The following is a 13239-nucleotide window of genomic DNA, read 5'->3' on the forward strand; positions in this document are numbered from 1 at the left end:
GAAGAAACACATGGGTGCTGACAAGGGGTCTGAGGTTAGTGTTTGAAGTTTGTGTTTGGTGAGTGACTCGTCATTAGGGTTGGGTATTATTAGAATCCTATCAATATAACTACAATTTTCGTTACTGCTAGAATACGGTTCGGGGCTTTATCAGTACTCTCTATTTTTATATTATTTTTGAGAAAAAAATAAAATAAATTAGGATCAGAATTAGCATTGCTTCAATATTTTTTCATAAAACGCATAGTCATTATTCAGCAGCAATGTTTTGAATAAGACTACAATATCTCAATGAAAACAGGTGTAAAATAAATCAATAAAATATGTTTCTACAGCAAAAGGCTGAAAGAAGTTCCAGGAAACAGAACCTAGAAGAAAATAGAACCTCTTGTATAACCTACATTATCTATCAGCCTGGAGCTCACTGCTCTCCCTCTACAGAGCCCGTTCACTGGGGTGCGAACTGCGAGCAAAAATTTTGAAAAGTGTAATTTTACAGTTGGTGTTTTTCTTTACTTTACTGGTAAATTATTTCTCTGGTTCCTACATATCTATTTTTAGGTCCAACTGTAGAGCCCTGCTTTGTGTTGATATCGATTCAGACTAATGATAAGATTAATGTTATAATAATTATTCATAATGCAGATATTTTTTAATTATATAATGTCATTAATATGATCAATGCCAAAACAATCGTGGTTTGTTTAACTAATACAATTATGTAATGTTCTCTCTCTCTTTTATCTATCTCTCTCTCCCACTCCCATTTGTCTATTGCTCTCTCTCTTTACCTCTCTCTATCTCTTTACCTCTCTCTCTCTCTCTGTATCCGTATATCTCACTCTGTCTTTCTGTCTGTCTGTCTTTCTCTCTCTCACTCTCTCTCACTCTCACACTCTTTCCCTCTCCCCCCCTTCCCTCTCACTCTCTCTCCCTCTCCCACTCCCTCCCTCTCCCTCTCTCCCTCTCCCTCTCCCTCTCTCTCTCCCTCTCCCTCTCCATTTCCCTCCCTCCGTCTCTCCAGGAGAGTGAAGGAGCAGTCTTCCCCGGTCCACCTGGGTTTAGCCGTGTCGCACTTCCTCCTCAACCTGCTCTTCCTCCTCAACCTGCTCTTCTTCTTCACGGGGACTCTGGCCAACGTGGGAGGGGAGGGGCTCTGCCGCTGGGTGGGGCTGGGGCTCCACTACGCCCTGCTCAGCTCCTTCACCTGGATGGCCATGGAGGTGTTCTACACCTTCTGGATGGTCTACATGGTGTTTAGCACCTCCCCCACAGCCTACTTCTGGTACCTGATAGGCTTTGGTGAGTCACATGTTTGTCTGTAGTAACGTTACCATTGAGTTGCAGCTTTGCACATTATGCTGCAGTGAGTAGAAAAAACCAAGTTGTGAAGGAAATGAATTGACTTAAGCCTGAAAATGTACCAATTTTCTTTTAAACATAATTTTCATTCTTAATATTTTCTGAATTAGATGGTAACATGGCTTGTGGGTACCTTGTGGTACCCCAATACATCACAATTTTTAGGAGATGTATTTCGATAGAGGTTAAATAAGTATATGAGTACAAACTGTAACAGTGTTTCAACGTGTTTCTCAGCTCTACCAGCTCTTCCAGTCCTCATCCTTGTACTCATAGGAAAAATTTACGGTATAATGGAGGTGGGGCCCAGCGATGATCCCTCCAACCCCTACTTGATGTAAGTACATGTGTGCTGTGTTTGTGTGTGTGGGGGGGGGGGGGTTGTGCATGTAGACTCAAAAGTCAAGACAAACACCACCCAGGTTTCCTTGCAAAAGCAGGAAAAACATGACATTATCCTGCGACCTGGCAATTCCTTTATGAGATATTGCGTCTAGGACAGAGGAGACTTGAAAATAAAAGCTAGTTATTTTCCTTTTTTTAAGAAAATAACCTTTTTAAATGAATGCATTTTACAGTCTCCTCTATAGCAGAGTGACCGACAACAGTTTCACTGAGCCTTTAAACACAGTTTCAGTTTGCAGATTGTTCGATACAAAGTCTCACTCACAGTGAATTCATAAATGAGAAGGTTGGGTTAGGCTTCTTGCTCAAGTATGCTTTCTGGTAGACGGTGGACAAGGGGGTTCAAACCCAGAGCTTTCTGTCTCGGAGTCAAAGCGCCCTCTGGACTAAACCCTTGTACCTCCCCCTCCAGGTGTTGGATGAGGAACACTCCACAGGCCCTGCTGGCCCACTACCTGATCAACATCAGCATGCTGGTGGGCCTGGTGTCCTCAGGCCTGCTCATGCTCTTCCTGGCCTACTGGAAGAGCCGCACCCGGAACGAGTGGAGGCACAAGAAGGTGGTCTTCCTCAGCATCTGGGGGCTCAGCTGTCTTTTCGGGACCACCTGGGGCCTGGGCTTCCTGGACTTTGGACCCCTCAGCACCTTCGTCCTCTTCCTGTCCTGCATCCTCAACTCGTTTCAAGGTGAGCAGCAGATCTGTCAGTCTCTCTCTCTGTCTCTGAGATGGTCATTATGGTCAACGTCAAGGGGCGATTGTTATCATTGCATTAGGTATTTAATATTGAAAGATATCAGTTAAATTAAAATAATATATATTATTTCACAACATTTTTCCTTATGAATATATATATTTCAGCAATCTTTTCATGCATTTTCTGACAAATTGAAGGTGGTCAATAGTCTTTGTCTCAGTGACCCTGTATTCTTCATTTGTTTTAGAGTTGTTAGATTGTCTATGTTAGTAAGTATCGATAGCCACATTTCTACAACAGAAACAACCTCAGAAACCAATCTCTTGAAATTTGAGTTGGTTTGTTTAAAGAGCCTATTTTTTTAGTGACTCCTGGCATGAACTCCTGGCAGACAATGCCTGCAGTTGTGTACTGTGCTTTGACACTGTTTTCAGCCTGCCGTTGTGTACTGTGCTTTGACAACATTTCAGCCTTCTGTTGTGTAGTGTTCTTTGCCACAGACTTTCAGTCTGCTGTGGTGTAGTGTGCTTTGACAGTTTCAGCCTTCTGTTGTGCAGTATGCTTTGACACAGACTTTCAGCCTGCAGTTGGTGGTATCAGATCGAAATAATTGCCTTGCTATCCAGGCCTTAGCGCTTATCAGAGTATAACATGTATCCTTTACGGTCATTGTGCTCCATCCTATCTTAAGTGTGTATCCTATTGGGACCACACAGTTCTTCATTTAAAAATATATTAACATCATTGGTTTTAATATTGATGTGTCAAACTGGATTTGCCTAAATAGGATATACAACATGCATGACTGATTATTAAGCAAGTATTTACAGTTAAAAGTACTTCATGGATGTGTCATCAATATGATAATGTGTTATCGTACACATTATAACTTTATATATTAATTTAAACAAGCAAACCATGGTGGTGTACAAATATTTTATATATTTCTTAGCATATGTAAAGTCTTTGACATAATGATACATTATCAATGTCCTATTGTTGGAGGACTAACAGCCACCTGAGACCTTGTCAAATGCAGTCTAGGGTCAAAGGGCAGCTTGTTGCCTATTGCACACTTAAGGCAAAAGTCATGATTCATGAGTTAATGTATCCGGTATAATAATTAATGATGTCTGGTTTATGGTTTGGGATTAACTTCTCCATAATGAGGATTATGAGTAAATGTTTGACATTGCCCCTTCCTGTTCCAAATCAATACAGCCTAAAAATGAGCAGCAAAGACATCCCCTCCCTAAAGCATGCTAACCTGGTTGTTCTAGTGGGTTTCCTGGTGGTGGTCACTACAGGGTAGTTTCAATAGTGTAGCATATTGTTATGGGGAAGTAGAGCAGGTGGACCCAAATGCTCAACACTGAGACACCGACACAGAGAGGAATTGAAAAGGGGTTTTACTTTTACTTTACTTTACTTTTGTTATCATTGCATTAGGTATTTAATATTGAAAGATATCAGTTAAGTTAAAATAATATATATTATTACACAACATTATTCCTTATGAATATATTTATTTCAGCAATATTTTCATGCATGCATTTATGCATAAAAACACAAGTTAATTTTGGGTTTAAAGTGCATTGTAACGTGCGTTACTGAGATTAGTACCGAGCAAAATATTACCTTATTTTTTTTGTAATGCCTTACATTACCGCGTTACAGCAGAAAGTAATGCATTACAGTAATGCATTACTTTTGTAATGCGTTACTCCGAACACTGTGTGTGTATATATATATATATATATATATATATATATGTTGTATGTATACCCTTTACACCGTTTTTTTTTTTATCTCTTTTATTTCTATCACTGGGCTGTACTTTCTAAACATGTGCATCTCCCGTCTGAGATGAATGCAGTCTGATCCCTCATTCCCATGTGCTTAACCCCTGCAGGGTTCTTCCTGATGCTGCGGTTCTACGTGCTGGGCTGGATGAAGAGGCGTGAAGAGGGAGACTCGACCCTGGGAAGTAGCAGCCTGACCGGCTCTACCAGGCAGCAGATGCTACAAGTCCAGGAGAAACAGTAGCAAGAGAAGCCGGAGGCCTCACCACTTAACTGGAGACGAAAGGACAAATAGGGGACAAGACCTGTGGTTCAACGACGCATGGGCCTTTGTATAGCCGTGCATGAGGCGTGAGACCTTGGAGGCTTTCAGTTCCTGTGTATCTACTCATCTGTCATTTTTGTTTCTGGTCTAAATTCATTGTGATTGTTAGAAGTGTTTCCATGTCACCTTTAGTTTGAGATTCTACGCATACAGAGTTAAGGTATCAAACACTGGCGCTGTTATTTCTACTGGTGGCGAGCGGGAGAAGCCCCCCCTGTGTTGTACTCCAGGAAGTATCTCGTAGGCAAATGAAGAGGCGGTCTGGTCTGTGACGAGGGGCTGAGGCGGCCGGCTCCTTCTTGGCCGCCATCCAACAGTGCAGGACTGGGGCCTGTACTTCAAACAAACTCTATCAGAACTGGGTTGAGTCTAGTTCATAAGGTTTAAAGTGGATTTATTATAATTTGTATTCTTATTTTTAAACTGTTTTATGAAAATGAAAGGGTAATACTCCAAAGGTGTTTTATTTTTCTCCTTCTTAAAGACAAGCTGTGTTATTTCAACCTCTGATAAGCTTTTTTGTACATTTCCTTTCTGTTTTTGTGATTCTTAAGACTTGATTTTATGCTCACATCACTCCCTTGAAGCAGCACTTTAGTTATTTTTCAGCAAGCGTTGTGATGTACCAATAGCACCTTTTCACTCTGGCTCTCTGGGACTTTTATTTTGCAAGTTTTCGCCGATACAGAGACCTGATTCCGTCAATTACAGTACAATTCAAGGTTAGAATAATACTGTTGAATAAAATAAATCTTTCACTGTTTTTATTCACGCTGTATATTTTTCTAACACATTTTCCATAATTGCAGATTTTTATACTCGTTTTTATGTTTGTAATGTTGTCCACATATTTGTGTTTGTCAGCTAATCTACTGTACATTGAGTGACTATTTATTCATTCAGTCAGTCACTCATTTAAACTGATCTTCAGGGGGCGTTAACAGGGATTAAGAAAAAAGGAAAGTGTTTTTTAAAGGCGGTACCCGGGAGTAGGCTAGCACTTTTTAACACATTTTCACAAATTTCGAGACTCATGTTTGGGCTTTTTGGTATCAATTTTCAATCATTGTTTTGTCAGCAGTCAAACATGGAGATTATATTATTTTATTAGATAATGTAGTCGGGGTGAACAACCAGGGGTCTTCCTAGGTTTCATAAACATCCGGGGCTTAGCCCAGAGGGAAAAAGAAAATGAAAGGCAAATTATTATTTTTTGTATGCTTTTTATTGTGCATGAAAAAATGTTGATAATGCTTTACCTAAATAAACAAAGTACTCATTTTTTTATAGCATTAAATAGCTCCCTGACTGCTGTGCTTCTTATCCCCAAACATCTTAAAGGGACACTGTAACATTTTAAGTAGAGCTGTCAGTTAAACGCGTTATTAACGGCGTTAACGCGTTTTTTTTTTTTTTTCTTTGGCTCAAAACAAAGAAGCAGTAGCCTGACTGCTATGTTCAAATGACATTTGTTCAAAGCAGTCGTTTAATTGCACTATAGGCTCTTTTTTTGTATCGTCCTGTTTTGATCAGTATATGCCAATGTTGTTATCAATAAAAAATCATTTGCACAAGACAAGCCGATGCACTTCACCATGTTGATAAGAGAATTAAAATGAGAAGAATTATGGGACAAAAAAGTCAAGGGATATTTAGCATAGAAAAAGAATTTGCGATTAATCGCGATTAATTGTGAGTTAACTATGACATTAATGCGATTAATCACGATTAAATATTTTAATCGCTTGACAGCTCTAATTTTAAGTCATTTATAACCTCAAATCAACGTATTCATTCATAAATAAGTCCTCATTGGTGTAAAATTATCTCTGCCAAAAATCGCACTTATCCTCCTGAGCGAAGAATAATTAATATGTAGTTACATAGGACGGGTAAGCTTCATGGAGGCTTCCATGTTCTTCCGGTCTATGAACTGCCGAGAGGGACAAAAAGCACTACGTGGTACAGGAAATGCAAACGCGTTTTCACTCTAAGCCAGCGTGAATGATGACTGAAATAATTCATTATCTTGCTCGAGGAGTAATTACTCATACATCATTAGCTTACACTAATGATTCACTGCAGTTTGAAATTTGTTTGAAATAACGAACCTCATCATCACTCGAATGACTCGATGAGGTAGTATTGGATGACATGACACAGCTTCTTGGCACATACTGCCCACCGTAGTTTTTGAACAAGCGAGCACTATTAGTTTGAATGCAATATACAATTGTACCACTAGTTGGGAGTAATTTTTACACAGTGTCCCTTTAAGTTCCATTCGTTGTTGTTTTTTTCAAAAACCATATTCAGTGCTAATTAAATAATATCCGGGGCTTTGGCCCCGAATAAAACAGCCTAGTGACGCTACTGTTAACACCCAGTCAATTCAACCAGTCAATTGAACAAGGACCCCTCACGCCTTGTCATGGAGTATACACAAACTAGATCCATTACAAGACACTCACAATAGTAGCAGCTTTTCACACCATTTCTCTTCCTTCCCTATCTATATGTGTGATCTCTGTCTACAAATCAATTAGCTATTCAGAATAAATTGTATATAAATATGAATTATCTGAATTGTTATGTCACAACAAAGAGACTGTGATTGACATTTATTCCACTATAGCTTTAGCGACATGAATTTTTACTATTATTAAGCATCCATGATACTTGTTGCTTTTACTCCAACTATGGTTATACTGCCCTCTAGTGGTCTAGAATGGAATTATGGAAGTAACACTAAATAGGTAAGATTAATAATTATAAACTACACATTTTGCGAGAGTAAATAGATTACAATAAAAAAACACATTCAATTATGACTCCTTCCAAAAATGTGCTTTAATGTTTGATTTCTCCGTCTAAATGAGCTAGGATCTTGCTCCGGTAAGAGAATCTGGCTCTTCTGAAACTATATTGCAGCTCACCGTGCATTGTTTAAAAAAAAAAAAAAAAAAGTTTGTATTAATAAAATCTATTCAGCCTGATTTCCTTTTATTCTATCTCCCTCTTTCAAACTCTCTCTGTCACATACCCGTTAAACCAAAGCATTACTTAGGCCTACTATTTCCATGAATGCACATATTCTTAGGTGGACGCAGTGGGAATCTAACCCCTAACCCTGGGAGAACGAATGCTCCATGTGCTACCATTAGAGCTAGACGTGAGCATTACTCTAATATAATATTATACAACTGCAGTGAACCGTTATGATAGGCCTACTGTTTTTAACATCAAAATTGTTCCCTATTCAAATGTATGTCGCTATATAAAGTATATTGGCCTTATATGTTATTTTCTCAGAAACAAACTTCTTTCATTTGAACGTTTTGATGGTGATAATGATAATGAATCACTTCCAAAACAAGCGTTCCATAAAATAACCTGATAAGTGGTTGGGGGTAATGATGAGAATATATAAGAGATGGCACAGATTGCCTGAACCACTTGAAACACAAAGTGATGGGGCTGATTAATATGTTGAGTTGAAAGAGGAAGAGAGGGACCTCATACCTATTAGAGAGGACAATTAAACTTATAACCGGATTATCAGGCTGTATCCGACAATGTGGGTTCGCAATATCACATTATATTTTTTTGTCCGTTCTGGTTGCATGTTATATTCTAACAGGCCTACTTGATGTGTTCTTAAAGATCCCATGCCATGCTATTTTATGGATGCTTTAATATAGGTATTAGTGGGCCACAAACACAGTATTCAAAGACGTCCCCGAAATTCAGCCGTGGTGCAGAGTTACAGCCACTCCGAACCAGTCGCACATTGAGCTTCCCCCAAACGCGCTGTTTCGGTGGGCGTGTCAAGGCAGGTCAAGGAGGGGGGTGGGGGTGTGGCCCTGAGCAGCTTGTAGCCACAGTACCATTCGCTCTGGTTACGGTGGGCGTGTCAAGGCAGGTCAAGGAGGGCGGTGGGGGTGTGGCACTGGGCCTGAGCAGCTTGTAGCCACATGCGCTCTGTTTACGGTGGATGTATCGCAATGGCTCGTAGAAACCCATAGGCTATTATACATAGATATCTATATAATATAATATAATATATATTATCACCTGGCCCTGAGCAGCTTGTAGCCACGGTACCATGCGCTCTGTTTACGGTGGATGTATCGCAATGGCTCTTAGAAACCCATATTATACATAGATATCTATATCATATAATATATAATATATATTATCACGGCCAAAAGCTGTGTGAGCCTCCAGACGATAGGCTATTATGAATCTCAAACGACCGCGTCTTCTTCAGATTGATGTGGAAGTGGAAGAACCAGAGACGTCGGAGAACCCGACGAAGTCCTTTGTGATTCATATCGTCTGGACGTGCTCACAGCTTTTGGCCGTGATAATATGTATTATTTGATATAGATATCTATGTATTATATGATATTATTTAGATATACCGCTAACCTAAACTTAGCTACTGCTACTCTCGTCGAAAATACTGGAAGTGCATAAATATAAACAAGCCAGCGATTTCCACTTCCACGCCCACAGATTCGTTCGTTGCTCCCCCTACTGTTCTGGCGGAGAATCCCCTTGCAACACGCGCAATCCTTAAGGAACCTTAAAGGAACCGTAAATCAAAACTTGTCTAAAACAAGTCCCTTGTGTAAATTACGTGCTTACGTCTCTGCGTCTAAAACGACCCTAAATCGGCCTTAACCCCCCCTTGCGCGGTAAAATATCCCCCCTTACGTGCTTAAGTGCGTCGCCCAAAATTCCTGACTATGCGACTAAAACACTACGGCCCTACGCAGCTCGCAAAGACTGATTGGCCAGCTAACCACATCCTTTCAGGAGTCTCACATTTCCGGTTGTTCAGAGTGTGGAAAAAGACCGCTAACCTAAACTTAGCTACTGCTACTCTCGTCGAAAATACTGGAAGTGCATAAATATAAACAAGCCAGCGATTTCCACTTCCACGCCCACAGATTCGTTCGTTGCTCCCCCTACTGTTCTGGCGGAGAATCCCCTTGCAACACGCGCAATCCTTAAGGAACCTTAAAGGAACCGTAAATCAAAACTTGTCTAAAACAAGTCCCTTGTGTAAATTACGTGCTTACGTCTCTGCGTCTAAAACGACCCTAAATCTGCCTTAACTCTGTTTGTTAAACGTCCGTTCGTGGAATACCCCCCAGGCCTATGACATTTTCTGTTTTCTATCTAGGCTATATTATTCACTTTCTTTTTCAAAAGTTGTAGTTAATATATAAATCAATGTGACAATGTAAATGATCACAATGGAATTTCTTTGATGAAACAGAAAACATTTGTGAATTAACAACCGCATTCATCTGTGTTTCAAAGTAAATTTTAAGCATCGATCATTCAACAGAATCTGTGCTTTGACAGCAGATAATTAACCATACAAATGTTGAATTTGAGAAGGCAAGAAAGAAGAAAAACATTATTGGGCAGATAGAAGACTTCATTGTAGTCACTAGTTGTAAGCCAACATGTATTATTTTGGCAGACGGCCAAACAAAAGCTTTGATTGTAGTCATCCAATAAGGGTCTGGCAAAGCATAAAAACGTGGAACTGGGACGAGACGCTTCTGCAGGTTTAGAACCGGAACCACAGGAACCAGAATCTGGGAGGCAGGCAGGAGAAGTGGAGGTGTGGGCAAGTGGTTGAAGAGCTGGTTTGGTTGACTGGAGAGGAAGCTCAGGAGCAGGCCTCAGAACAGAAGATGGAGCCTCTATGGGCTCGCGACAGTTCTCCCTGTGCAGTGCCTAAAAGTATTACCTTTTTTGTATAACAAAGCATAATATCAGATGACAACATGGCTACACAGGAAATGGCACAGATACTAGGTTATTATTGGCTGGGTAAAGGTTTTATAAACTCAACATCTTGTGATTGTTGCAGTATTTATCACTTGGAGCCGGGTGGTGCTTTTCTCCATCACCATGATATTAATAATAATGACTTGCCGGATGTGGGGGTATGGCTCAAACACTGGTGCCTGACTCCACATACGCGCCTTGATCCACAGTACTGCTCGTAGAGTTGGATGAAAAGTGCCTCAAACACACGATTGCAGTCAGGTCACTGTGCTGGGATTCTCCCTCCTGCAAAGTATTTGCAAAGGTATTGAGTAGCATTAGTGTAGTACAAGACATGATGTAATGGCTTGCCTTGCAGTATTGTCATGCTTGCTCAGAGTATTCATTTAGAATATATTTGTTTGTGAATGTGAGCTTAATTCAAATTGTATTCATGATTGTAATCGTGAAAATCTGTTGATTCTTGGTATTGTACGGATAATAAATTGTTGTGTTGGTAGATCTATAGTCTCCTGTGTGTACAAGGAAATATGAAAACAGGCAAGAGAGGAGCTTTAACGCTGGTTATGTTGGCTGCCATTGTCATCTCCTTTATTTTACACAGATCAGACATTCTTAGCATTGTTATCTCAATCAATGAATAATCTACACAATTTCTTCTGTATGACTGATTAAATAAACCCAATAACCAATAACCAAAATAAACCTTCAAATCAAATTCATTTATCTAATTACATTAATATAAATATTAAGTATGAATGTGACTCTTAACAGATATACTGTAGTAAAAGATAACACTTTCAGTGGTGTTTAATGCCAAGTCTGTAGACCTACCCATTTTAATTACAGTAAATTACCCATACAAATTAGCAATTCATTATCTCAACTAAAACAATAATAGGTCTACTTTGAGAGTGAATAACAGTATCAAAACAGGCACCATCAAAATGGCCTACATTTAAACAACACTTTATCCGTCCTACACCATTATACATTGCTGTTCCAAGTGATATAAATGTGCTGGTTGTATAAAACACTAGTAAATCCTAAACTAAGTCATAAAATCACAATGAAGCGCTTTACCCAAACAAATTAGCAATTCATTATCTCAACTAAAACAACAATAGGTCTACTTTGAGAGTGAATAACAGTATCAAAACAGGCACCATCAAAATGGCCTACATTTAAACAACACTTTATCCGTCCTACACCATTATACATTGCTGTTCCAAGTGATATAAATGTGCTGGTTGTATAAAACACTAGTCGTAAACTACGTCATAAAATCACACTGAAGCGCTTTGTGGCCACATACCTAGTTCAGGCGTTCTCACGGCGACGTAGGGCAGCAGGCGTCTTACGCCCGTGCCCACTACCTCCGTCCGTTGACTGATCCCCATTGACTTTGAATGGGGACGGACGCGCAATGCATTGTGGATCCGTCCGTTCCGTTGGAGCCTTCGGCTCAGTCAAGAAGTTGAAAAATGTTCAACTTTTTCGGCAGCGACGGATCCGTCATCCAATCAGATCGCGTATGCAAATTTAAGCACTGTGACGCGACTCGGGCTCTGACGATACTGGAAAGCGGGAAAGCGGGTCATCTTGCATCTCAACAAGCAGGAAGTAGCGGGAAGAACCCGGCGAAGCGATTTGATTGGCTGACGGATGCCTCTGCAAAGACTACTCCCCCATCAGTCAGCCACGCCTTCCCAGGTCCGTTGACTGACGGAGGTAGTGGGCACGGCCCCGTGCCCACTACCTCCACTAGTGGCGACGAACTTATCCACACGTCGAGAGTAGACGTACATTTTGTCTGAATTTCCTTATGTACGTCGCCGTGACACCGCCGCAGGTGGACGGATCTTCCATGCCGCCGCCGTGACGTCGCTGCTGGTCTCTGTCTGCAGTCCCAATCAATCCCATTCAAAATTTCCCACGTTCCCACGGCGACGTAGGGTAGGCTGCTCCTTCGCCTCTTCCAGGGAATCCTTAGGTTTGGCACTATCCACTCGCCATATGCTTCCCGCCGCCTCGGCCAATAGTATCAGAGAATGTCTAATATGAGGGTAGAGGGGGGGGGGTCAAGGTGAGGGTAGAGGGGGGGGGGGTCAAGGTGAGGGTAGAGGGGGGGGGGGGGGGGTCAAGGTGAGGGTAGAGGGGGGGGGGGGTCAAGGTGAGGGTAGAGGGGGGGGGGGGTCAAGGTGAGGGTAGAGGGGGGGGGGTCAAGGTAAGGGTAGAGGGGGGGGGTCAAGGTGAGGGTAGAGGGGGGGGGTCAAGGTGAGGGTAGAGGGGGGGGGTCAAGGTGAGGGTAGAGGGGGGGTCAAGGTGAGGGTAGAGGGGGGGGGTCAAGGTGAGGGTAGAGGGGGGGGTCAAGGTGAGGGTAGAGGGGGGGGTCAAGGTGAGGGTCAAGGTGAGGGTAGAGGGGGGGGTCAAGGTGAGAGTAGAGGGGGGGTCAAGGTGAGGGTAGAGGGGGGGTCAAGGTGAGGGTAGAGGGGGGGGGTAGGGTAGATGTGTATAGGTTAACTCATTATGGTCAGTATTAAACATCACATAATGCACAACATGCAGAAAAAGCCACACAACCAGGTAGAATTTGTTATATACGATTTTATATAAACACCATGAGTATACATTTTATAAAATCGTTTGCACATTGAAACATTTTGGGAAGCGTTTTGTCCAATGTCCGAACCCATTTTGATCACAAAGCGTATATCGTGAATCCAGCGCAGCCATCTGTCCCTAACTCTGTCCCTAACACTGAACCCCGACGCCTTGAAGGACAAGGAACCCTCCCACTGTGGGGAGGAAGGAACCCTCGATGGAACACGCTAGGTG

The 13239-nt window shown here is 41.4% G+C and overlaps 1 protein-coding gene across 4 annotated transcripts in view; it reads left to right on the forward strand.

Annotated features, from left to right (window-relative positions):
• The window catches only part of LOC132471829 (adhesion G-protein coupled receptor G5-like), a 29307-nt gene extending 23954 nt beyond the window's left edge, over positions 1-5353 (forward strand). For all 4 annotated transcript variants that reach the window (XM_060071128.1, XM_060071127.1, XM_060071125.1 and 1 more), the window contains exons 12-15: positions 1025-1302; positions 1600-1699; positions 2180-2454; positions 4376-5353. In XM_060071128.1, coding sequence (XP_059927111.1) covers positions 1025-1302; positions 1600-1699; positions 2180-2454; positions 4376-4509 — 787 coding nt within the window. In that variant the 3' untranslated portion in view covers positions 4510-5353. The remainder of the gene's footprint in view (positions 1-1024; positions 1303-1599; positions 1700-2179; positions 2455-4375) is intronic.
• The last annotated feature ends 7886 nt before the right edge of the window (positions 5354-13239 follow it).

This window comes from Gadus macrocephalus, chromosome 14, assembly GCF_031168955.1.
Source record: "Gadus macrocephalus chromosome 14, ASM3116895v1".
NCBI lineage: Eukaryota > Metazoa > Chordata > Actinopteri > Gadiformes > Gadidae > Gadus > Gadus macrocephalus.